The 24,678-nt window shown below is 38.7% G+C and overlaps 4 protein-coding genes across 6 annotated transcripts in view; 3 read left to right on the forward strand and 1 right to left on the reverse strand.

The window, feature by feature from the left end:
• Window positions 1-1,729: 1,729 nt before the first annotated feature.
• parapinopsina (parapinopsin a) lies at window positions 1,730-11,901 on the forward strand (the record flags this gene model as incomplete). The annotated part of the gene is made up of 4 exons (XM_079827415.1): window positions 1,730-2,054; window positions 3,600-3,928; window positions 4,098-4,340; window positions 11,758-11,901. 4 exons carry the CDS (start codon window positions 1,730-1,732, stop codon window positions 11,899-11,901), a joined length of 1,041 nt encoding a protein of 346 aa, XP_079683541.1.
• Window positions 7,136-24,678, reverse strand: part of rab35b (RAB35, member RAS oncogene family b) — a 761,740-nt gene continuing 744,197 nt past the window's right edge. The window contains exons 8-11 of the mRNA XM_079826491.1: window positions 9,456-9,661; window positions 9,019-9,176; window positions 8,568-8,624; window positions 7,136-7,657 (exon numbers count right to left, since the gene is read on the reverse strand). The gene's annotated coding sequence lies outside the window, so the exon portion shown is untranslated. The remainder of the gene's footprint in view (window positions 7,658-8,567; window positions 8,625-9,018; window positions 9,177-9,455; window positions 9,662-24,678) is intronic.
• selenok (selenoprotein K) lies at window positions 16,680-18,327 on the forward strand. The gene is made up of 5 exons (XM_079826395.1): window positions 16,680-16,749; window positions 17,254-17,344; window positions 17,628-17,705; window positions 17,786-17,878; window positions 17,991-18,327. The coding sequence occupies exons 1-4, from the start codon at window positions 16,731-16,733 to the stop codon at window positions 17,871-17,873; spliced, it is 276 nt and encodes a 91-aa protein (XP_079682521.1). The 5' UTR covers window positions 16,680-16,730; the 3' UTR covers window positions 17,874-17,878; window positions 17,991-18,327.
• Window positions 20,783-24,678, forward strand: part of actr8 (actin related protein 8) — a 28,534-nt gene continuing 24,638 nt past the window's right edge. For 2 of the 3 annotated variants that reach the window (XM_079826396.1, XM_079826398.1), the window contains exons 1-4: window positions 20,789-20,988; window positions 23,055-23,225; window positions 23,306-23,416; window positions 23,510-23,614. In XM_079826396.1, the coding sequence (XP_079682522.1) occupies window positions 20,881-20,988; window positions 23,055-23,225; window positions 23,306-23,416; window positions 23,510-23,614 (495 nt within the window). In that variant the 5' untranslated portion in view covers window positions 20,789-20,880. Of the gene's footprint in view, window positions 20,989-23,054; window positions 23,226-23,305; window positions 23,417-23,509; window positions 23,615-24,678 lie in introns of all 3 variants that reach the window. The other variant, XM_079826397.1, reaches the window with a different exon arrangement.

Here is a 24,678-nt window from a genome sequence, read left to right on the forward strand (position 1 = left end):
TGGGGGCGCAGATGGTTGTGGCTGACTTCCTTTCCAGAAATGGGGGGGGGGGGGGCTGCAGGCCGGATGGCTCCCCGGTCTGGGTCGGGCGGTGGGGGTATGTGGTGAGGGGGGCGTGGTTTAGCGAGGTCTGTGACGGGAGAGAGAGTCAGAGGACCAGCGGCACGTAAGTGAATCAGGTGCAAACGATGAACACCTGTCTCTTGTTGCAGTAATTGGCGTTGAGAGACAGGTTATAAGCCACCCAGGAATGAGGACCGGAGAGAGAGAAGCTGGAGACACACCACGCTGGCACACTGGTTTCCAGAACAGTAAAAACTATGGTAGCTCAATTAAGTTTTATGGATTTAAGTTAAATTTGAAAAATTTTAACTTAAAAAACATACATTATATAGTTATATAACTCATATTATACCACATATTATACACACTTTTTTAAGAATAATGTTACCGTACTTTTTTCTTTTCTCAAAGAAAAAAAAAAAGTTTTCCAGAGTTGCGCCCAAAGCCGATTCGAAAGACCGCTGTTCGCCAGCTTTGTTTTCAAGTAGCACGCGGAACAGTCGCAACTCTGCCGTCATTATTTTAAGCCCGCCCACCGACTCTATACACAATGTGATTGGCCTGAGTTTGGTTTTTCCAGCTCGCAAGCCAACGGAGATTTGCTTGACTCCCCTGGCTTCAAATTATATTTGCTGCCACTAGGGTGCGTCTAGATTTCTAGGCTATGAAAAATAAGCTTTTTCAACGCTATTTGATAAAAGGAAAGATTTGGTTGCTGGTTTTATTTAAATGTGAGTTCGGCAAGCAGTTTTTGAGATTCCAGGATTCCCCCGTTCAAATAGATAGGACTTGGTCTTGTATGCCCGAAACAGCTGCCCGCCGAGTGAACAGACTTTCCTTGTACACTCTAAAAAATGCTGGGTTAGCAATTGGGTTGTTTTAACCCAGCAGTTGGGTTAAATATTTGCTTAAAACAACCCAATTGCTGGGTTAAAACAACCCAATTGCTGGGTTAGTCCATTTTCAACGCAACTTGGGTTATTTTTAACACAGCATTTTTTAGCTTGTAGTCACTGTTACAATAATGTTCTGTCTCCTACCTCAATAATACACCACAGAAATACCACAAAAGCATGCACATCACTGCAACTGATAAAGTCCATGCCTTCTCCAAACCACTTGTTCTATGTGGGGTATGCCGGAGTCGTAGGGCAGGCCATCACGGTAAAGAGTGATTCACAAAGCATAAATCATTATAAAACACTACAGCGCACTAATATAAGCAGGGAGGACTCAATCTCAGTAAGCCTAATTAACTGCTATGATTCAGAAGGCTGCAATCTCATTGTAATCTTATGAAAGGAAGGTTAAAAGAAAGGTTCTTTGATTAATACACTAGGGCCTTCTTACTCTGAAATGAACTTCTGCGAAATATCTTCAACTCTGACCTCATCAGTTAATAAGGCAGGACGATGGTTTGATGCGGCAATCAAGATGAGTGCCATTATAGATCTTCAGATCTCCATAATCTGACAGAATTATTCCATTCACAATCCGGATCTAAGGATTTTCCCTGTAAGCCAGCAGGCCATATTCAGAGATAAAAAGAGCAGAGGAGTCTTCGCATCCCTCCTCACAGACTCTCTATGTCTCAATGTAGTTTATATGCTGTTTTACTCAACTATACCTAGTGTTTTAGCTCTTGTATGAGGTTCCGTTTGAGAAAATGGACATAATTGCAGCAGAAAGCGCTGTGCCAGCCAGTGCAGGGAATGATGCCATCATGTCAAGGATGGGCTACACTATTCTGGCCGTTATTATTGGGTTCTTCTCAGTTTTTGGCATCATCTTGAACACGACCGTGATCGTGGTGACGCTGAAGCACAGGCAGCTGCGGCAGCCGCTCAACTTCGCTTTGGTCAACCTGGCAGTGGCCGATCTCGGCTGCGCGATGTTTGGAGGACTGCCAACCACAGTGACCAATGCCATGGGCTACTTCAGCCTGGGCAGGGTCGGGTGTGTGCTTGAGGGCTTTGCCGTGGCCTTCTTTGGTGAGTCTCTATTTGGAAACTTTTTTATGCATATCTTATTGGGGGGGGTTTTGCCATGAAATTGTCATTTTTACCATGTATGTGGAGCTGCTTTATAACTGAAACTGGCTATCACTGGCGCATCTGTTCACCCATGGGCGTCTGGTCTGAAAACCAGGTGTGTTCAGGCGCATTGTTGGCATGTTGCTTCGTGGAACTGAAAACAGCAGCACCATTGACCAACACAAACTTATTCTACAGTCAACAGCGCAGTATTTTTTGTGTTATTTAAAGGGTGTTTTAGTAATATGAGCCTATAGGTGGGTCACAACACGTGCACATCTGTTTATTATACACACAGGGAAGCGCAACAGCACACACACGTTTTCCGTAATGCTTTAGATTACAGCCTGGAAAGTACTGCGTAAGTTAAACTAATTTACAGGGTAATTTTCGGTAATTATAGTGTAACTATAAAGTATTTATGTGTAGGTATAAGGGAACAATATGTAATCTTTGGGGAATACAGAGGTAAATATCAGGAAAAGACACAAAGAACAGGACCTTTCTGTCAGGATGTTAGTATTTGAAATAAAAAGTTTATTTTAAAAAATGAATCAATGAATAAGAAAATCGTAAATCTGATTTAAAAGTTGTTTTCAAATAAAGGTTTCCGAGTGATATCAGATTGAGTACGTGTTTTTATTGTACTTACCCTGTAACTACATGAAACAAGAGGGGAACAAGCACGACTTTCATTTGCAGCCCGCAGATTCACACTTACCCTGCAGCTGCAAGGACAATTACCCCTTAATTAAAAAATACAGTATAAATAATTTGTTAATTTTCCTGGTAATTCCCACTTTATTGCCCAAATATTACAAATTGTTACCTTATCTACACATCCGTACTTTATAGTTACACTATAATTACCGAAAGTTATGCTGTAAATTTGTTTTAATTATGCAGTACTTTCCGGGCTGTAATCTAAAGCATTACCAAGGATTCCTCTCTGGAGAAGCTTTCAGTCTTTCTGCTAGCATGTAAATAGTGAATCCTCCATGGTGCGAGCGCAACTGGCTTTTAAAGGGAATGGGAGATGAGACTCTGATTGTTTTTTTGCACTTTACGCCCAAAACACACTCCATGACTCATTAAGAGACTAGGAGCAACCCTTTGGACCATGCGCCGGGCGCCCTGACCATTTTTTCCCGCTGTTAAACTAGCAAAAGTGATTTCAGACACGCCCTAAGAGCACCTGCGCCATGAGCTTCAGACCATGCACTCAGATCACTAAAATAGGGCCCAAAGACTTTCAATTTTACTTTTAAAAATATTTTCACAAACTTGCATAGAACTAGATTGAAGGAGGACTTACATTTTCCACCATTTACATGTGTAATAATAAAACAAAACTTCTTTTTAGAGCTGCTTTACAGCAGAATTTGTCTCATATTTGATGAAGTTTGCATCGTAGTTTCTGCTTATCACTGTGAAGCTGCTTTGAAACAATCTGTACTGTATAAAGCTTTATAGAAACAGAGCTGACATGCTTCACTCCTCCAGGTATCGCAGGCCTGTGCTCAGTCGCCATAATCGCGGTTGAACGCTGCCTGGTGGTGTGCAAACCGGTGGGATCCATCACCTTCCAGACGAGACATGCGGTCGCCGGAGTGGTCGTGTCCTGGGTCTGGTCCTTCCTCTGGAACACCCCGCCTCTGTTCGGATGGGGTAGATATGAGCTGGAGGGCGTGCGGACATCCTGTGCACCAGACTGGTACAGCAGAAACTGGGCCAACGTCTCCTACATCATGTGTTACTTTCTACTCTGCTTTGCTCTGCCGTTCTCTGTCATCGTCATCTCCTACACTCGCCTCCTGTGGACCCTAAGGCAGGTAGGAAACAGCTCAATCTACCATGTTGTAGTATGTTTTTATAGAGGTTCACAACACTTTATACGTGCAAATGCTGTTGAGTTCTAATCTTTCATTAGTTGTCCATGAGAGCTCTGACTTGTACGACGTGCCCACTGCACATTTAATGGCTTGTTTGTTCTACCTGCAGGTGAGCAGACTGAAAATGTCAGAGGGAGGAAGCACGGCCAAGGCTGAGACTCAGGTTGCCTGTATGGTGGTTGTCATGGTGATGGCCTTCCTGCTCACCTGGCTGCCCTATGCCGCATTCGCGCTGTCTGTGATCTTAGACCCGAACCTTTACATTGACCCAGTGATCGCCACGGTTCCCATGTACCTGGCCAAGAGCAGCACAGTTTTCAACCCCATAATCTACATATTCATGAACAGACAGGTGAGTCTGTGAACCCGCTGTATTTCAAAAGCACATTCTGATTCACAAACTGAACTGAGCATGTCGGATAACACACACACACAATACAGTTATGTGGGTTCCATTAACCCTTGTGCATCAATTAAAAAAAGTTACACATAGGTCCATAGTAAAAAAAAACAGTTTGTTCTCATTTTAAAGAAGGCCCTTGGCAGATTAGTGTTGAAGGTTTAAAAAGTTAAACCAAAAAAAAAGTTATAGAGGTGTATGTTTATGAAAATTATCTATGAATATTATTTTATATAAAATATATATTTTATGAAACATGTTTAACTCCAAATCTGCTAGAAAATCAAAGCCATAAATCTTTAAAAGCTGTGTTCAAAATTTGATGTTGATATCTTAAAAAATGAGCTTTCAGTCAGATTTTGTTTGGGCGCAGTGCCTCGTTTTTCCCCATTAGATGCAACAAAGCTGCACAGCGGCTGGATTGCTGTTGAGTTTTTCTCTCTTAAATAATACAAGCACACACACTTTTTATATTACACACATACACACCACACTCTAAAATCATTACTAACACACCCACACAGTTATAGCCAGTGTTGGAGGTAACGCGTTACAAGTAGCTTGAGTTACGTAATCAGATTACTTTTTCAAGTAACTAGTAAAGTAACGCATTACTTTTCAAATTTACAACAAAATATCTGAGTTACTTTTTCACATTTATTTGACTGACAGCTCTCCTGTCCCCATGTTGAGAAAAATGCAGGCGTGTGTATTGTAGTTCTAGACTAAATGTGAGCATTTATTCATCTCACTCGCACAATAAAGATTCAGTACCCCTCAAAATGAATAAAATCAGTCAAATGCAAAATCAGAGTAGGCTACTATGCAAACCTCCAATAATGAAATGTTAAATAACACAAATATTTTATGCATTTCATCTACCTTTATTGACCAATGTCTTGCTGCTGACCTTTGATGATTCAGTTAAACCATGAGCAAAAATTACTAGATTTTTTGTTTTTATTGGTAAAACGTTTTTCTCCTGCGTCCTATTCTTCCATTATCCAGAATGGCAGCGCAGCTGAGCTGCGCCCTCTACTGTTCATGCGTGAATTCGCATTTTTACCTCTGAGTCTGAGGCTTATTATTTCAATTTTGATATGAAGAGTTCTTTACATTTGCACACAAAAAAATTTTTTTTTGTTATATATATATTTAAAAAACAAGCCCAGCCCAGGTGAGAAAAAGTAACGCAAAAGTAACGTAACAAATTACATTTCTTAAAAAGTAACTAAGTAACTCAATTAGTTACTTTTTAAGGGAGTAATGCAATATTGTAATGCATTACTTTTCAAAGTAACTTTCCCCAACACTGGTTATAGCTGCATCATTTATCTAATTGTCTCTATAATATGCATAAACAGAAAACAGGAATAAAGTGGGTATTTGCTTTATAGGCCAAACCTGAGAAAATGACTCCATCTGGTAAAAAAATAGTAAAAATGTGAAGCCTTGCCAACAGAATGAAGGCCTATTAACAAACATTTTATAGTTAAATGGCCCTGGGCATAAAAATTGCAAAATGGGGGCATTTTTCATCATGGTGCTAAGAGGAACTATTTTGTGTACAAAAGTTTAGTGCAAATTGGATGTTTTAAAGGGGGGTGAAATTGTACAATTCTAATAAAAATACACACCTGTGCCAAAATGTATGTAGTTAGCATTAACACAGGCAAAATTATCAAAAAAACAAAGCTGAAAAAATATCCATAAGGATGCACAAGGGTTAATATCAACATCCTTTTGTGTGAAACATGAAAATAATGTATGCATAAAATCTTTTTTTTTAGTTTTCAGTAACACTTTATTTTACAGTGTGTCCTTGTTACACGTCACATGTACTTGTAATAATAGCTAATTATGCATTTAATCATGCAATTAACCCTAAACAGGAACGCATGAGAATACATTGTGGCTGCATCCAAAAACCTAGGCAGCTAAGTTATCAGACAATGGCTTGTAAAGCAGCGTTTGTGCATGAAGGCACCTCACAAAACTGATTTTGGACAGACTTCTGAGGCCGTGTAACCGTTTAATGATCTACAGCAAAATAGAGAGAGCTTTGGTGAGAACTAAACAAATATTTAAAGGAGCTGTATGTAGGACTGTGGCCAAAACTGGTACTGCAATCACTTTCTAATTACTGTTGAGCGGGTCTCCCCTCTCCCCCTCCCCCTGACTCGAGGTTACCAACTGCAGAACCGCAGAACCATATACGTCACTCACAACAGTCTGAGAGCAACAGCACCACGCCACAGTGACGTCACTCACAACAGTCTGAGAGCAACAGCACCACACCACGGTCTCATGCCGGAAGTGGGCGGAGCTGATTTATCTTCGTATACATTGCTCAATGCTCATGGAGCAATCATACATTGGAGCGTTTCAAACCCAAGTTTCAAACCATGTTAATAATGTCAAGTATTTTATTAATACGTTCTAATTGTAGAGAGATATAGATAGATAGATATACTCACTTTTCATTAATAGTACATAAATCATAAAAATACACACATTACACATTGAATATATTTATAACGCAAGTTATATATGTAATGTAAATTAATATATATATATAAAATGTAAGTTTATATATATATATATATATATATATATATATAAACCCCATTGCAACGTTTTGTTAAGGATTTTTAAAGTAAAAAGTTTCTATTTATATTATGTCTTTAAAGATTATATTAGATCAATTGAACATAAAGCTTAAAACACTAAAAATGAAAACAAAGATTGAGCATTTGAACATTTATTTATATGACAAAATATTTTTTTACTCAAGCATTTCAGAATGAACCTTTTTTCATAGTACATAATACACATTACACAATTCTACACTGGAATGCATAATTCAAGCAGATTCAGATTAATCAAATCCTAAAACAACACACAAATTATTTACTTCCCCAAAGGCATCATATACTAGCTGGGGTTTGCTTTAAAAAAATACACAATCAGACCAAAGAGAATATATTGAACTAGGTTCAAAGTTATTGCACAGCAGGTACATGACAAATTAAATCAAATGAAATCTCCATAAATATACAATTAATTCTGAGACTCCTTTAGTCCAAACACTTAAAAAATACTAAAGGCTCTTTGGCAAGTTGTTGGTCAACCATTTCAGCCTGTGAAAGTTGAAGGGCTTTTTCCTGGTCTTCCTCTTTCAATTTCAGAAAGCACGGCTCCTCCACGAAACCTCTGAAAACGTTTGGTAGTTCACCTGCAGTGCAGAGGTCTTCTGTGATCCGTGGCTCCTTCATGAGAGAAGGGTACAAAAAATGGGATGAAATGTTGGAAGTTTTTTAACAATCTCGTGTGTTGAAGGATGTAGCATGTATAATAGTTTGTAAAAAAGTTTTGAAATTCAATTTTCCTCATGTCTATATTTGTGACAAATCATACCCTGTCACAAATCAAATGAATTAACCATTTTCAGTTCAAAATGTATACAGAAATCAAAGGCAAGCTTTCACACTGTGCTTATCGTCGTTCTAAACACACTTTTAACCCCGGGTAAAGTAACATTTCACACTTTTATATTTACGTGCTTTGGACAGTCACTGAAACACTGTGCATTCTATATAAATAATAAATTCACCGTTGGAGAGGAAAAACGTCAAATGCTGACAGAAAACGCAACAATTGCAGTGAAGAAGAGACCATTTTAATTATTTTATAGTCTGAAATGTCCATTCAGGATAAACTTGTAATACGAGGACATGCAAAGCTTGAGCATTTATGTAAACATATTGTGTGCAGTGTTCGTCCAATCAGTGAAACTGCAAATAAGGATGTTATCCTATGGCTTAGTACAGTACAGTGTGGAACGGCAGTGTATGAATACCCAGAATTAATTGTTCATCTCAGGTAAATAATGATCAGTGTGAAACAAGATAACCCAGGATTCTGTTTACCCGGGGTTTACTATTTCAAGTGTGAAAAGCCCTCATGTTTTTCATCCTAATGAAGAGAAGCTCTTATTTTTAAAAAAATGTCTTACTATTAACATGAATATCACACAGTCAATAGAGCCGACCAACTGTTGTGGAACAGTCTAAAACAATAGAACATTATTAAGTTATTCCTGGAAAAGATGTGACAGATATAACAACACACTATCTGTATAAGTAGCTTATGTCTTTATGAGAGCCTTTTAAAACTAACCTTGTTTTTGATCAGCTTCCATTGTCCTGTGCTGGGGTGAGTCTGCTTGTCAATTTACTGCAACATAATCAAACAGAAATATTATATATAATGTAACCATAAAAATTGTACAAGAGAGACAAGTTTCATTGTTCTCAAGCAAAAATGACCACTTACTGCAAATTCAGAATATAAAAGAAACTTTCAGAACGTCATCCAAATGAACAATATCTATAATTGGCAATTCATATCACATGTTTGGTTGTGTATTTGATTTGATTTTAATAGGACATATTCAGACACATGAAATATTGTTTTTATTTTGTTAGCTTAAGCACATTGTGCTTATATAAATATATCTACTTGAAACTTTGAAGATGTGATGACATTTTTGACCAAATCATGCAGAAAACCAACTAATTCTAAAGGGATAACAAATAAATACTATTTCTTGCACTCAAAACATTCATACCTTCATGGACAGCTGCTTTTTGAAGTGAATTTGAAGGTGTGCATTCAACTAGTGCCATCTGGTCAGTTTAAAAACACTGGGCAGTGAAAACTGTAGCAGAATGTCTTGCATTGATGAAAATGAAGTAAAGCTGAGCCTCTCCAAATCGTAATGTGCCTCTATAAATTCGAAAAAAATCCACATAAAACACATTGGTCAGTATCAGAAAAGGTAATTAAATAAAAAATACAGCGCCAACAACAAAGTAAAATCACAAACAATAAATATGTAACTTAAAGCAAGACCATATCAACAGATGCGAGAGACATCGTAAAGCTCGTTTAAAAAAAGATTAGAGCCACGTGCTGTATAAAGTGTTAATACAACAACTATGGATCAAATACACAACACAAATAAACTTGATAGATTAAAACCACAACACAAAAACAACTGTTTACCGTATTCTCTTTTTCCGCCATGCCGATTGTTTAGTTTTCGTTAACTCCGCCCACTTCCGGTCCTCAGAATGTTGTGAGTGACGTCACTGTGGCGTGGCGCTGTTGCTCTCAGACTGTTGTGAGTGACGTATATGGGTTCTGCGGTTCTGCAGTTGGTTATTATTGGCTAGGCTGCAGGATCCAGCAGGAACGTAGGCTGCTAGGAGCTTTCAATGGCAAGTGACAAGTTTTTTTTTCTTTCTGTTAATTATGTTTATGCTTCAAGAGCGATGTTTTGTGAAGTAATTATGAATCGCAAAAATTTACTAATGGCGATTAGCCAAAACTAATCGTAAATATGAACGCTCGTATGTGACAGTAACGTTACATTCCCACATGAAAAAATACTATAGTAAAATTACAGCAAAGCTAAATAACATTAGCAATGGTCATACAGGTCAACTTGCAGCATGTTTTGTCCACTATATATGCGAAGAACGAATGAGGAATCATTTTTACCGAGGTAACGTTAGGCTACTGTATCAAATACGTTTTCACATTGCAATAATAAGCGTGCTAATGTTGTTTTCCTCAGCGTCCCAGCATAATGACAGAGAAACGGGCTCTGATAATGCATTACTACTGCTAGCAATGACGACTCGCCGTTTTTATTTACCAAACAATTCCTTTATACCTTTTCAATTCAATGACCCACCTCCTCCATCTGCGCTAACCTAACGTTACTTTGCACGAACATGCATAACTTTGTTCGACTGTCATGAATATTTGAAAATGTCCATTTACATTAAGTACAAATTAGCCAAACATAGATGAACCTTACCTGTCCAGGAGAAAATTAGCAACGTTGGCATCAGTCTTCAAATTATTCTCCGTTTTCAGCCGTCTCCATCTTTCAAAGGCATCTCTTATACAAATCCTTGTTTTATTTCGGACACTGTCACAACGTTTTTCTGATTCATAACGAGGTTGTTTAGGTTTCGTAAAGTTAGACATTGTTTATCCAAAAAGTTTGTAGCTGCAGCTGTGGTAACTAGAGCAGAGCTGGCAACCCGAATGCAGAAACACTACTGACTTCGTGATTGGTAGATAGGCGGAGGGTGGCGCTTCAGGCCAAAACACTACATGTCAACATCAACATCAGTTGAGGGCTGCAACTTCACTTTTAAAATGACAATATCTTGGCCGGACAACCGTTGTCAGTGATATAAGTATTTGAAATTAACATGATTTCTTAATGTCTAGTGACATATCAGGGCCATTTTATGATTAATTGAAATACATTTCTTACATACAGTTCCTTTAATTACTACATTAGACATTTCTCGCTAGAAATGACATCAGAAGTGGAAATGTAGGTAAAAAACAAACTGACACGAACTGACCAGCAAATGCAACTTTTGAACGCCATCTCTTTTTCCCCAGCTCAACTGTCATAGAATAGAAAGCACGGGATTGTGGGATATCAAAGGCAGCGAAGGATGCATACATGCTGCCTTCAAAAATCCATCAGATTAAGGTATCTCAGCAGACAGGAAGTGAAGCTAACATTAGATGTGCCTTGATGCTTTCCTACCTTGAAATGTGTCCTCCGAAGGCAGAATTTTCCAGGTTTTGGACGCAGCCAGGGAGAACTCAAGGCTTAAATACAGGAGAATAATTAACAGAAACTGAAACAGGTGCGTAACATCATCAGTAGACAATGAAACTAACAAGGGAAAATAGACGGGTAAGCAGACAAAACTAAACACAAACAAACTGAACAAACCTGACAGTAGGTTTGTGACTAATTTGCATAATGCCCGCCTCTGGTCATGATTGGCTGAGCAGTGTCTCTTTGCCCCGCCCTCACACACTGTAGTTGTATCTGAGACTGGAAGAGTTTGGTTGGTGTTGTTCATGTGGAGAAGATGCTATTTTCTGCTGAGATTGATACGGTAAAACCCACGCCATCGTTACCGTTCGTATCACCGTGTGTCAAGAGCTGAGATTCAGATATGATAATGAGCATTTGCTTTCTGACCAATCACAGCAGAGCAGCTCTCAGAGAGGCGGGGTTTAGAGAGACTGAATCCTTGATGGAAGCGTTTCAGACAGTGAGAGAAAAGAGCTGATGCTGCAGTGGAGGTTAAGAGAGAATTAAAGAGTTTTTGACCTCGGATGCATGAGAACCTGTTGTAGGAGACGCCAGAACAACATCAGGAGCCTAAAACAGCATCATAGGGGCACTTTAATCCTCTATCATTAAGAGTTATGACAGCTGATATGTTTGATATGACCCAAACTCTCTCTCTCTCTCTCTCAGTTCAGAGACCGTGCTGTGCCGTTCCTTCTCTGCGGCAGAAACCCATGGGCCGCTGAGCCGGGAGAATCGGAACAAGAGACCACAGTAACAACTGTCGGCGGGAGCAACAGGGTCTCTCCTTCATCAACCCCTTCTAATGGATAAAATATATTTCACTGTAATTGTCAAGTACTGGCATGCTCTGTTATGGCTGTTTTGATTAATAAAAAAAGCTCTGCGTTCATTTCAATTGGTTGTATATTGCAGTAGTTAAATCAATGTGCTAATCCACTTAAAACTCCATGTAATCTTATTATAGATCATATTCTTGACCTGTTCATCCACCATATGTCAGTCTTTGTGAGAGCGGATTAAATGGAGCGTCTTTAGATGATGTCCTGATTAATGTTCCCACACCACAGAAACATGTTCATAATCAGCCCACAACTCTTCTGACGTTTCACCTACACAGAGTGGACATTAAATGATAGGGGGGAGTGGGGTAAGATGAGCCAGTGGGTAAATTGACCCACACCTTTTATCCTGGCAATTGTAGACTGTTATTGTCATGTGACTGAGCATGTATTTTGGAACCATCCGTCATTTCTGCCGGACTGTGAAAAGGAGAAGCACATGGGAGGAGTGGAAGGCACCCGTTTACTTTAAAAACTATTTTCAGGCTTGTCAAAGTAACATTTTAGCATAACAGATATAATGGCTGTTGCATCAAAGCAAATTTGTCCAGATCTAAAATATGTATGATCCATGATGGTGATTTAGTAATGTCTATAACCTAAATAACTAAATATTAGTCTGAATTGGTAAGCTAGCTAGTTTTATCCAACATAGCTATGGGGCAAAGTGAGCCAAATGCTGTGAGGTAAATTGAGCCATTGTTTTAACTTACCCCACCATAAGGTACTGTAGTTAAGTTAAATCTCTGAAGTATAAACTGGTATAATTTCAATGTAATGTTACACAACTGGTTTAGTTTATCATATTTGATAGGAACGATGTACAAGCACACAAAATCCTTCTCTGATAACGACCAGTAGATGCTCAATCATATAGCCCAGGGGTCTCCAACCTTTTTGTGAGCGAGGGCTCCCTGAAGGGATAAAAAAGTCTTGAGGGCTACTTGTTTAATATAGGCACAGACACACACACGCACACACACACACTCACACACACACACACACACACACACACACACACACACACACACACACACACACACACACACACACACACACACACACACACACACACACACACACACACACACACACACACACACACACACACACACACACACACACACACACACACACACACACACACACACACACACACAGGGCCGGCCCTGACCAATTTGCTGCCCTAGGCAAGATTTTATTTGGTGCCCCTTGTATCAAGGTTTAGCACTACACGTTATCAGTCTAAGTTGTGGAAACACTCGTACAGTTTTATTTTTGTAATGCATTGATGTTTTATTTTTATTGTTGTTGTTTTATATGATGTCCAGTCCATTCTACCCCATCATTATGTTCATGATATTATTATTATTATTTGATTTTTTAAAGGCTGATGATAGTTAAACTATACAAAAATAGCACCTACGCCACATTACAGCCTAAACACAAAGAGCAAGAGTAATAGCATCTAGCATTCATGCACAAACTATTCATTGAGAACTAGCAAAAGTGTTTGTTTTCCAGTAGATGGCAGCAATCTTACACTTGACTATGAGCATTCATGTTTTCACCAGGAATTAAACTGTGAAATTTAGATATTTAATGTGAATTTTACCTAAAATGTTGCTATTTTGTTATTCTGTTGCCTCTGGCTTGGCGTGCTCAGTTGGGGACACTAAATTTTTCAACTAAACATCGAAATAAATCTAAATAATTAACTAAATTAACCATTTTAACTAAATTACTGATCGAATTATTGATCTAAAGCCCACACTGTCACTGTATGATAATTGAAATGAACTGATGACATCAGCGTTTTTTCCAGAATGGCTTTACAGCTGAATAAAATTATGTTGCATTATTTTCCTGTTTAACACTGTAAAGCTGCTTTGAAACAATCTACATTGTTAAAAGCGCTGTATAAATAAAGTTGACTTGACTTGACTATTTTAAATGAACCTGTATATAAATATCATTACTAATTTTGGCAAATACATTTTCAAATTGCTATATATCCCCTTAAAACTGCACAACTGCAGAGTAAAAACATTAAGCTATTAAAAAAAGTGATATTACATGCGTTTAATATTTATATATATATAAAAAATTTTTTTTTTTTTTTTTTACAAAATCACACTGGCTGTGTGGCCTCTGGAGAACCCAGAACAGCTGCTTGCATAGTTTAAGGTAAAAATAACGAATTAAATTAGCGAACATTAGTATTTTACCACTATGCAATTATAGATACACTGTTCATTCATTAGCCTACATCACTTTACTTCGGTCTTTACACTGCAAAAAATGCTGCTCTTATTTAGTATTTATTTCTTGTTTCCAGTATAAAATCTAAAAATGCTTAAATCAAGATGCCTTTACTAGATAAGTAAAATGACATTAGATATTTTTTCTTATTTTCTGGGGGGAAAAAATCAAAATGAAGTGAGTTTTTTGCTTAAAACAAGCAAAATTATCTGCCAATGGGGTGAGAAAAATAATCTTATTTCTGTTTGGGAAAGAAACAAGATTTCAATCAGGAACAAGATTATTTTTCTCACCCCATTGGCAGATCATTTTGCTTGTTATAAGCAAAAACTCACTTCATTTTGATTTTATTTTCAAGAAAACATATCTTATGTCATTTAACTTATCTAGTAAATGCATCTTGATTTAAGAATTTGTATATATTTAGACTAGAAACAAGACACAAATACTAAGTAAGAAGAGCAGTGTATTCCTTATCTTCCCATCATCAGAGGGCTTCTGTCTTTTTTGACACTACAATTCGGCCATCCGTCATAAATGATCAGGCAACTTTCACTGAGTCTACACCTGGCGCGAGCGGCCAAGCACCCTAAAAAATAAAAGCAATCCTGTCTGCTTTGGATGCGGCGAAAGGCGGCGCGACACAACAATTTCCCCTAACGTTAAACTGATTGCGCGTTATATTTCTGACGCACTTCAAGTAGCTCGGCGGGGGGAGATTGATGCGGCGGACTGGGAAGAGGCGGGGGACGCTTTTTTTGAGCTTTATTTGGTAATATTTCAAATGAATATTAATAAAATATCGGTAATACATTTTGGCGCCCCTAAGGATGAGTGGCGCCCCTAGCATTTGCCTATTCCGCCTATGCCACGGGCCGGCCCTGCAGAAGAGGAATTCTGTCTCCCACTCCTCATTGAAATAATAAGTCTTTTTCTTTTTTGCATGACTTGCATCATCAGCCATAATTAATCTTTTTTTCTTTTTTATAGTTCAATTTATCTCATGTAGAGTATGTATACCGTCTGCCCGCGACCAACTCAATTAGCAGAAGTGACGTTTTTTTTGTTTTTTGTTTTTGCACAAAGTAATGTTGCCTATGGCAACGTACGTGCAGATTCAAAATATTTTAAATTATTGAATTATTTTATTATGTTTTAATGGTATATGAAATGTCACCAATAGTTATTTTCTCATTTTATGCCATTATCATAAAAAAAAAAAAAAAAAAAAAAAAAAAAAAGAAAGATTACAATTCAGGCTATTTATAGAACGTGCTCGCGGGCGACCCAGAGACTCCACGCGGGCTACCAGGTGCCCGCGGGCACCATGTTGGAGACCACTGAAGCCTATATCTCTTTACATCTGTAGTCCCTAATGACCTAACATGTTCAACACAGCGGAAAAACTACCGTCCCAAGAACCGTCCGACTAAAATGTTTATTAGTTTCAATGACATTTATTCATTCATTCTAATTCCGTTAAAACAAACTCGGTTTAGGCAGTTTTTGGGAAGTTGTTCAACGCATTGTTTCAGAAATGCAGACAATTAAAAATATTGAAATTTCAACTTCATGTGGTTGGTTTTATGTTGTTTAAGTTAGCTTTAAGAACAAGAAAATTACTTTTTGTAAAAGGAAATTTGATTATTGGTGTTTTTAAAAGTTAAATTATGTTTACAATTTCACATGGGTTTGATTCTGATTCAATCAGATGGTGCAACTTACGCACTGACTCAGATCAACTTACCCCTAACCTGGGGTCAATTGAGCCACAGGAACACTTTTTTTATGAAGAAGCCATATTTTTAGAACCCTTTATTACAGATGCATTCTTATAATTTAAAACGATAGCAAACATCTTGAAATTTTTTTAGATACTTTCATTGTTCTTCTGCCTAATTTTCTCTTATCTTGAGGACCAGGTAAGTAAAAAAAATATGGCTCATCTTACCCCACCCCAACATTAGTAAAGGTACATTTTCGAATCTCAATATATAGATGTAAATCCTTATAAATTCTGAATTCCAATTTAAATAAATGAATCGTGACCACTAAGAGGTTCTGTGAATCTTAATAAATCTCTCTATTGTGTTATTGCAAATCATATTATTGGAATCCTTCCTTTATAGAACCAAAACTGCTTGTGAGCAGGGAAATGGTGAGTATCTGTTTGTTTCTCAGTTTCGTGTCCTCCAGATGTTACTGGTGTAGTTTCACTCTCTTTATCTACAAAAGTAGCTACAATCTACACAAGTATGAATATGGAATTTAGATACAAGATAACTGTGATCATTTCTATATTACAGGAGCTCATGTATTTACATCCAAACATCAATGTGGTTGAAAATAAAACCAAATTGACAAATAAACAGCATCTATAATTAAATGCCTTGCTTTTTCGCACACACACACACAAAGTCAAAAAAGTCCAGTAGTAAAATACCATGTAAAATACCAGTACAACGTCACGACCGAGTGCGCATGCGCAGTGCGCAGAACCGGAAAAGTAGCGCAGTATCCGGTTAAACAGCACTGACGATGGTTTATGTATCAAATGGTAAGTGCTAACAACAAATCGTGCCTTTAAGAAATATAATGTAATATTTTAGCGAACAAACATGTCCCACTCTTATTATATATAGCAAACTGTCATAAGTTACGGGATTTAGCGTCATTGTGTTTGTGAATACAGCCGTTAACATTAACGTACTGGTTTTCCTGTCACGCTGCCTAACAGAGATGTGTGATATGTTTGTATGGACTATAAACGATAGCCAACATATGGGTTTGTTAATGTTACAGATGATATCCGGGTAACGTTAGGAATGTTACGAACGAAATGGTAAACACACATCTTCTGAATATTAATTAACCGAAGCTGACGAATTTGTAATCTTGTATCTCATTGGCTCGTCAGTTTGAATATTCATGCGTGCATTCTGTTCATTGGCTCGCTGACCTCCCACGTCATGTGTTAAATATTCACAACAACGCGGATTCTGGATTTTTCTTACCGTGATGTTATAATATGTGTTATATAATTTTTCCGTGTGTTTTGCAGGTCAGGTTCTGGACAGCAGTAGCCGGTCGCCGTGGAGATTGTCTTTCCTCGGTGACATCTTCTGGACTGCTGTCGAGTTCATTGGCTTGTTGTAAGCTTTTTTTTTGTTTTTTTTAAGTTTCATCACAATTTCTTGCAAAAGGTAATTTTCCAAGAAGCAGCAAATTAAAGGGATAGTTCAAATCATAGGGTAATTTTCATTTTAAGGTGAACTATCCCTTTAAGCAACTAAGTTCATAAAGACATTATTTTCTCTCACACTGATTGAGGAGTCCTTTATGTCTGATACTCAGTGTTAGAGGTTTGATCACATGACTAGGTGACTAGGATCATATGACCGGCCTGTCCTAGTGATCTGTGTAATGTCTCCGCAGCTTCCAGACTCTGATTCAACCAGATCTGTCCAAAGATGGACGCAACGGCGCATCGTCCCGCTTCAGCGACGGCAGAGGGTACGTCCGGCCTCAGGCCTGCATCGGTTAGCTTGTGTTCATGTCACATTCTCTATGTTTACTCTCTGATGTTCTCGCAGTCCTCCCGGATTCCCTGGCCGCAGACGGATGGGTAGAATAAACCACGGTGCCGGTCCCACTCCTCCACCCATGGGCGGAGGCGGATGAGGAAGGTCAGTAAGAGCCAACACACACACAGAGGGATGATCACTGAAGCAAATGATTGCATCTTTATTTTTCTTACTTTGACCATGTTAACACTGAATACTGTCCTGTGGTGTGCAGGTAAACGCCTGCACACTGTTGCAGGCGTTGAGGACAGTGACGCGCTGGCGCTCATGTAGGGCACCGTACGTCACACTCCTCTTCCCTCGGCTGCCGCTGCTGCACGCAGACTCATGACGTTACTCTGGGAATTCCTCACTCGAGGGGCCAGAGCGGCTGATCATGGCGGCCAAACCCCAGCCAACACACACACACACACACACACACTCTCACACACACTCACACACACACATACACACACACCTCACTGTTTTTTAGTAATGTCTTACAAAATATATGTTGTAGCAGACATTGTATGTACAATTTGCGTCAATAAATATAAGTTATGTTGATGATCCTTGACCTGCTTCTGTTTTCAATATCAGGGAACTCATAATGTAATACGTATTTTATTATTATTATAAAATGTTCATAATGTAATAATTTTCTCAAAATGTAATAAAATCTTGAGCTCATAATGTAATACATTTTACATTATGAGAAATGTTTTACATTATAAACTCACCAGAAACACATGGGTGTCGGAACCATTGTATGTGGGTGGGACAAGACCCACCCACTTTTTAAGACCAATGATATTGGACCCACTCACTTTTATCGTCTCTAATTCAGCACATGTCTGTTCACTGTCTTACCCCTAAGCTATAAACACTTTATTATTAAACACGTTAGACGCTTTATTTCCAATTTTCTAATATTTTCTTCATTTTTATTGAAAATAAAAACCTTTCTGATTTTATTTGTGATAAAAAAAGGGAGTAGAGCGAGTTTGGCAAAAGGCAAATTCGAACCAAGTCGATTTGCATCACATTTACAAGTGATATAGCGATTTCCGTAATTTTATCTTGCCCAACCATACGTTTAGCAAACAAGGACCCATCCACAATTTTTCTGATGCCCATGCAGAAACATGTCATATTTTCATTATTGTTTTAGCTTTTAAAACAAAAAATATCAGTATTCCCTTAAATAGTTCACCCTGAAATGAAAATAAAACCATATTTTACTCACCCTGCTGTCGTTCCAGTGCTCTATGTCCTTCTATCTTTTTCGGACCTCAAAAGCAGAAATTTTGAAAAATGTCCTGCACTCGCTCCTCCATATAATGGCAGTGAATAGCGTCAAGGCTAAAACATTACAGAAAGGATACAAAAGTATCACGCAATGATACAGTCAGCCCGTATATGGAGAGTGTGCAGGAGGCATACTATCAGCGAAATGCAACAAATTTAAATATTCATGTTATTATTATTATTATTTTTTATTATTAAACCAATCATTGGTATTCCTTTACAGTACATTTTAAAAATCTGAGTTCTATAGAGTACAGATTTTATTTATTCTTTATTTATTTATAAATTAAGTTTTATTTATTATACATACATATTTAAATGTTGCATTTTGCAGGGAGTTTAAAACTGGCTTTAGATTTTTAAAAATGTACTGTAATGGAATACTAATATTTTTATGTTTTACAAGCTATTACAATAATGAAAATATGGCATGTTTCTGGTAAGTCACACTTCACATTAGGTGGCTTTAAATGGTTAGTTCACCCAAAAATGTAAATTCTGTCATTAATTCCTATCCCTCATGTCGTTCCAAACCTGGAAGACTTCCGTTCATCTTGAAGATATTTTTAATGAAATCTGAGATGTCTCAATCCCTCCGCTGACAGCTACACAACTACCACTTTGACACAAAAAGTTCATAAAGAGATCATACAACTAATCCATATGAATTGAGCGGTTTAGTCCAAATTTTCTGAAGAGACATGATGGCTTTATATGATTAACAGATTTAATTTAGGCTTTTATTCACGTTTAAAGGGGTCATAACACACACACAGTTTCTGCCAGTGTCATGCTTAACTTGAGTATTGATCCTTCATATCTCCCAAGAGTCTTTAGTTTGATCATATTTATAAAAGACAGATAAACTGTACCAATTCTTTCTGAATACAGCTGAGCTCGTGGAGGTGTGCAGTGTGCGGAGCTAAAGAGTCACACACGCACACACACACACTCACTCACTCCCTAGATAACTCTCGATTCACTATACGTTGGTGTTGTTCACATTATAAACATGTATTTGCCGATTGCCAACAAAACACACACATTTGGTGCAGTTTCACTCACCACCTGCGGTTTCCACTCGTGACCGGGAACAAACACACACACTTGCAGAAGTCCGGAAACACAAACTGCATCTAATGTTCCCTTAATGCTGGGTTACTTGGGAAGCCGAACAAGGTTATCTTTCCCTCACACCCAGAAACACACTTCTTTAGTGACATTGCTGATTTTGTGGTCTAAAAACACAATGCCAGCGCCGCAGACGGCTCTAGCTTGTTGCCTCAGATTTTATAAAAAATATCTTCATTTGTGTTCCGAAGATGAACGAAAGTCTTACGGTTAGTAACGACATGAGGGTGAGCAATTAATAAAATCATTTTCATTTTTAAGTTAACTATCTCTTTAACTACTAAATCTGTGATACTGTGTTAAGGATGAGGATTATAGAAATGATAGTTTTAAGTTAACGTTTGAGTTATGGTGATGCTGTCCTGTTTGGAGTGAAAATTACAGCAGAGAGTGAGTTCACTTGACATGGGTCTTAAGAAACAGGCAAAGTCCACACCTACAGTTGTGTACCATGCACAAAGCTTACTGTGTGTGTCTGAAGTACAACAACACTCGCATGACGCGTGCAGCAGGTGGCGGTAATATCCCAGAAGCGTAGCAGAAGAAGAGCTCCACACTCCAGTCCAGCAGAGGGAAGTGGGAACCGCCACTGAACTCAACAGAAGAAGAAGAAGTGTGAGTGTGAAGACTCTCGTTCATCTGCAGTGTGTAGATAGATGTTCAGTTGATAGTTCATAATCATCAATATGACACAAACAGACAGAGATGCGGAGAATGGAAGAGACCGAGAGAAAGAGCAGCGCGGAGTGAAGAGACCGATCGTTCCCGCCGCGGTACCGGAGCCCGTACAGGAGGTGACGATATTAATAATGTATTGATAATAACAATAATGATCAGTAATAAACCGGAGCCCGTACAGGAGTTGACTGACCTTCATTAATAAACATAATTAATAAGAGTGCTCAAAACATAAACTTTAGGTGCACTAATAATATCAGTGATAGATGAAACAAGTGCCTAAATAATAACGTTTTTACTATTCATTTGAAATCAGTAAATATGATTCTATTTACTAATATATTTAATTCTTCCTGATAACAGCTGTTTTTACTGTCTATTTAACAGCCTAATTCACATGTTTTTGTTCGCTTCTTGAAATCTGAAGTAAAAAAAAAAAAAAAAAACTGAAATGTACAGTAATAAAGTGACATACACCGATCAGGCATAACGTTATGACCACTGACAGGTGAAGTGAATAACACTGATGATCTCTTCATCACGGCACCTGTTAGTGGGTGGGATATATTAGGCAGCAAGTGAACATTTTGTCCTCAAAGCTGATGTGTTAGAAGCAGGAAAAATGTTTGTCACGGGCCAAATTGTGATGGCTAGACGACTGGGTCAGAGCATCTCCAAAACCGCAGCTCTTGTGGGGTGTTTCCGGTCTGCAGTGGTCAGTGTCTATCAAAAGTGGACCAAGGAAGGAACAGTGGTGAACCGGCGACAGGGTCATGGGCGGCCAAGGCTCATTGATGCATGTGGGGAGTGAAGGCTGGCCCGTGTGGTCCGATCAAACAGAAGAGCTACTGGAGCTCAAATTGCTCAAGAAGTCAATGCTGGTTCTGATAGAAAGGTGTCAGAATACACAGAGCATCTCAGTTTGTTGCGTATGGGGCGGCATAGCCGCAGACCAGTCAAGGTGCCCATGCTGAACCGTCCACCGCCGAAAGCTCCAACAGTGGGCATGTGAGCATCAGAACTGGACCACGGAGCAATGGAAGTAGGTGGCCTGGTCTGATGAATCACGTTTTCTGTGCATGGCTTACCTAGGGAACACATGGCACCAGGATGCACTATGGGAAGAAGGCAGTGTGATGCTTTGGGCAATGTTCTGCTGGGAAACCTTGTTTACCACATACCACCTACCTAAGCATTGTTGCAGAGCATGTACACCCTTTCATGGAAATGGTATTCCCTGGTGGCTGTGGCTCTTTCAGCAGATAATGTGCTCTGCCATAAAGCAAAAAGGGTTCAGGAATGGTTTGAGGAGCACAACGAGTTTGAGGTGTTGACTTGGCCTCCAAATTCCTCAGATCTCAATCCAATCGAGCATCTGTGGGATGTGCTGAACAAATGATCCATGTCTGATCCATGGAGGCCCCACCTCGCAACTTACAGGACTTAAAGGCTCTGCGGCCCCACTTTATATTAGGTGGCCTTAACTACTATGTACTTGCATCAAAAAATAAGTACAATGTACTTACGGTGTTTATATTGTATTGAAAAACACTTTTGCTGATATTGAGGTGGGATATGGGTAGGGTTAGGGACAGGTGTGGGTAAGTCTAAGGGTAGGGTTAGGTGTAAGGGAAGTGTCAACTGTGTAATTACAAATGTAACTACAGAAATGAATTACAGATGTAATTACATACAGGTATATTTAAAAATGTAAGTACAATGTAAAAACATGTATGAACACAATAAGTGCGTTGTATCAAATGATTAATTAAAATGTTAGTACATAGTAGTTAAGGCCTCCTAATATAAAGTGGGTCCGGATTTGCTCCTAACATCTTGGTGGCAGATACCACAGCACACCTTCAGGGGTCTAGTGGAGTCCATGCCTCGACGGGTCAGGGCTGTTTTGGCAGCAAAAGGGGGACCAACACAGTATTGGGACGTAATGTTATGCCTGATCGGTGTATCTTCGTCAGAGTTTAGGTGTTAAAGTTACCATACTATCAAAATTGACTATTCTTATTATTTTATGGAAGACTGCATTTAATTTTTAAATGAATCTCCCTCTTGCAATCTTTGTAATAAATAATTTATTAAAAACATAAGACTTATCTATTTAGATTTCATGGTGAGTTTAAAATGGAGAATATGTTTGTTTTCAAACGGTCTTTGTCATTCTCAGCAAATTCAAGCCAATTTCATCGTTGTGATTCACCCCGGGTCGAGGACGCTGCGTTTGGGTCGAGCCACAGACACGCTGCCCATCAGCGTCCCGCACGTCATCGCCCGCAGACACAGGCAGCCCGGCCAGCCCCGCCACCAGGACCCCAGCCTCCTGCGGGACGGCCTGAACGTATGTTACTCTGCTGCGATGAGTATATGCCTAATGAAGCGTCAGTGAGTGACTGAGTGTGTTTGAATGTGTCTCGTCAGGCTGCGGACAGTAGTGAACAGAGACAGAATGGGATGAAAATGATCGATCAGGTGATCTGGTCCAGGAAAATGTCCAACGGTGTGAGACGAACGCCAGTGTCCGCAGAGCAGGTGTGTTCTCCTGAAAATCCATATCGGCAGGTCTGTGTGCTTCAACACTGAGTGTGTGTGTGTGTGTGTGTGTGTGTGTGTGTGTGTTCACAGGCCAGATTATACAACAGACAAATACGACCTGCGGTTCTCGAGCCAAACTCTAAAGTCAGCTGGACAAACACAACTCATCAACCCCAATATCTCGTGGGAGAAGAGGTGAGATGAGAACGCTGCTCATGCAAGTCATAAACACTGCATAAAAATATTCATAACGCTTGCTTTCTCAAACATGCCAAGATCTTACAAATGCGACTGAAACAAGTTTTTCTCTTTTATCCTTTTAAAGTCGGCATGAAAGAGAGGTTGCTTGGGAGGTTGCGATCTTTTCACCTGTTATCAGAGGTGACTGTCCAAGTAATGTCAGAATCTACATCTAAGATGATACAAATCTTGTAGTTAGCTCACAAAATGTGTTCATTTAGGCAGAAACAATGAGCTCGTTAAAGCAATGATTACAAGTTGTGATCATAATGATCACAATATATAGAAACTTTGGCATTGGTGCATGTTGATTCATAGTTGCTGTCATCAGAAGTCTTCATATGAGTCTGGATTCAAAATGGAGCTGACGTTATCTCTAGAAGCAGAAAGCAAATGGAAAACAATTAATTTAAAGGGTTAGTTCACCAAAAACTGTAAATTCTGTCATTAATTCCTCTTCCTCGTGTCGTTCCAAACCCGTAAGACCTTCGTTCGTTTTCAGAACACAAATTAAGATATTTCTGATGTAATCCGAGAACTCTCTGACCCCTCCATAGACAGCAATGTATTGAACACTTTCAAGGCTCAGAAAGGCAGTAAAAACATCATTAAAATAGTCCATGTGACTAGGGATCGACCGATATGGATTTTTTTAGTGCCGATGCCGATACCGATTTTTTTTCATCAGCCTTAGCCGATGACCGATACAGGCTGCCGATTTTCTTGAGCCGATATTTGGAGCCGACACTGCTTTTGCTCCCTCAAATTACAACATAAAAATGACACAATGATCATGATGATAACAATTTAAAATTTGCAATTTAAAAAAAGGAACATTTATTCAACTAAAAAAAAACTATATTTAACAAATAGTAAAAACAGGTGAGGTAGAACAAGAAAGAAAGAAGAGTTCAGTGGTGAAAATAAATTCTGAAAATAAATATTTAAGCATAAATAAAATAATTACACAATTGCACACAGTTTCAACAAGCAAGCAGCATAATAAAGTGCAAACTGAC

The sequence above is a fragment of the Gobio gobio genome (assembly GCF_949357685.1).
Source record: "Gobio gobio genome assembly, chromosome: 10".
NCBI classification, from domain to species: domain Eukaryota; kingdom Metazoa; phylum Chordata; class Actinopteri; order Cypriniformes; family Gobionidae; genus Gobio; species Gobio gobio.

Bases quoted from the DNA above. Each gene is read 5' to 3' on its own strand.
- selenok (XM_079826395.1), top strand. The intron at 17,345-17,627 runs GTAAGCTTTTTT...ATGTCTCCGCAG, and splicing joins GTCGAGTTCATTGGCTTGTT to CTTCCAGACTCTGATTCAAC. The intron at 17,706-17,785 runs GTACGTCCGGCC...ATGTTCTCGCAG, and splicing joins CGCTTCAGCGACGGCAGAGG to TCCTCCCGGATTCCCTGGCC.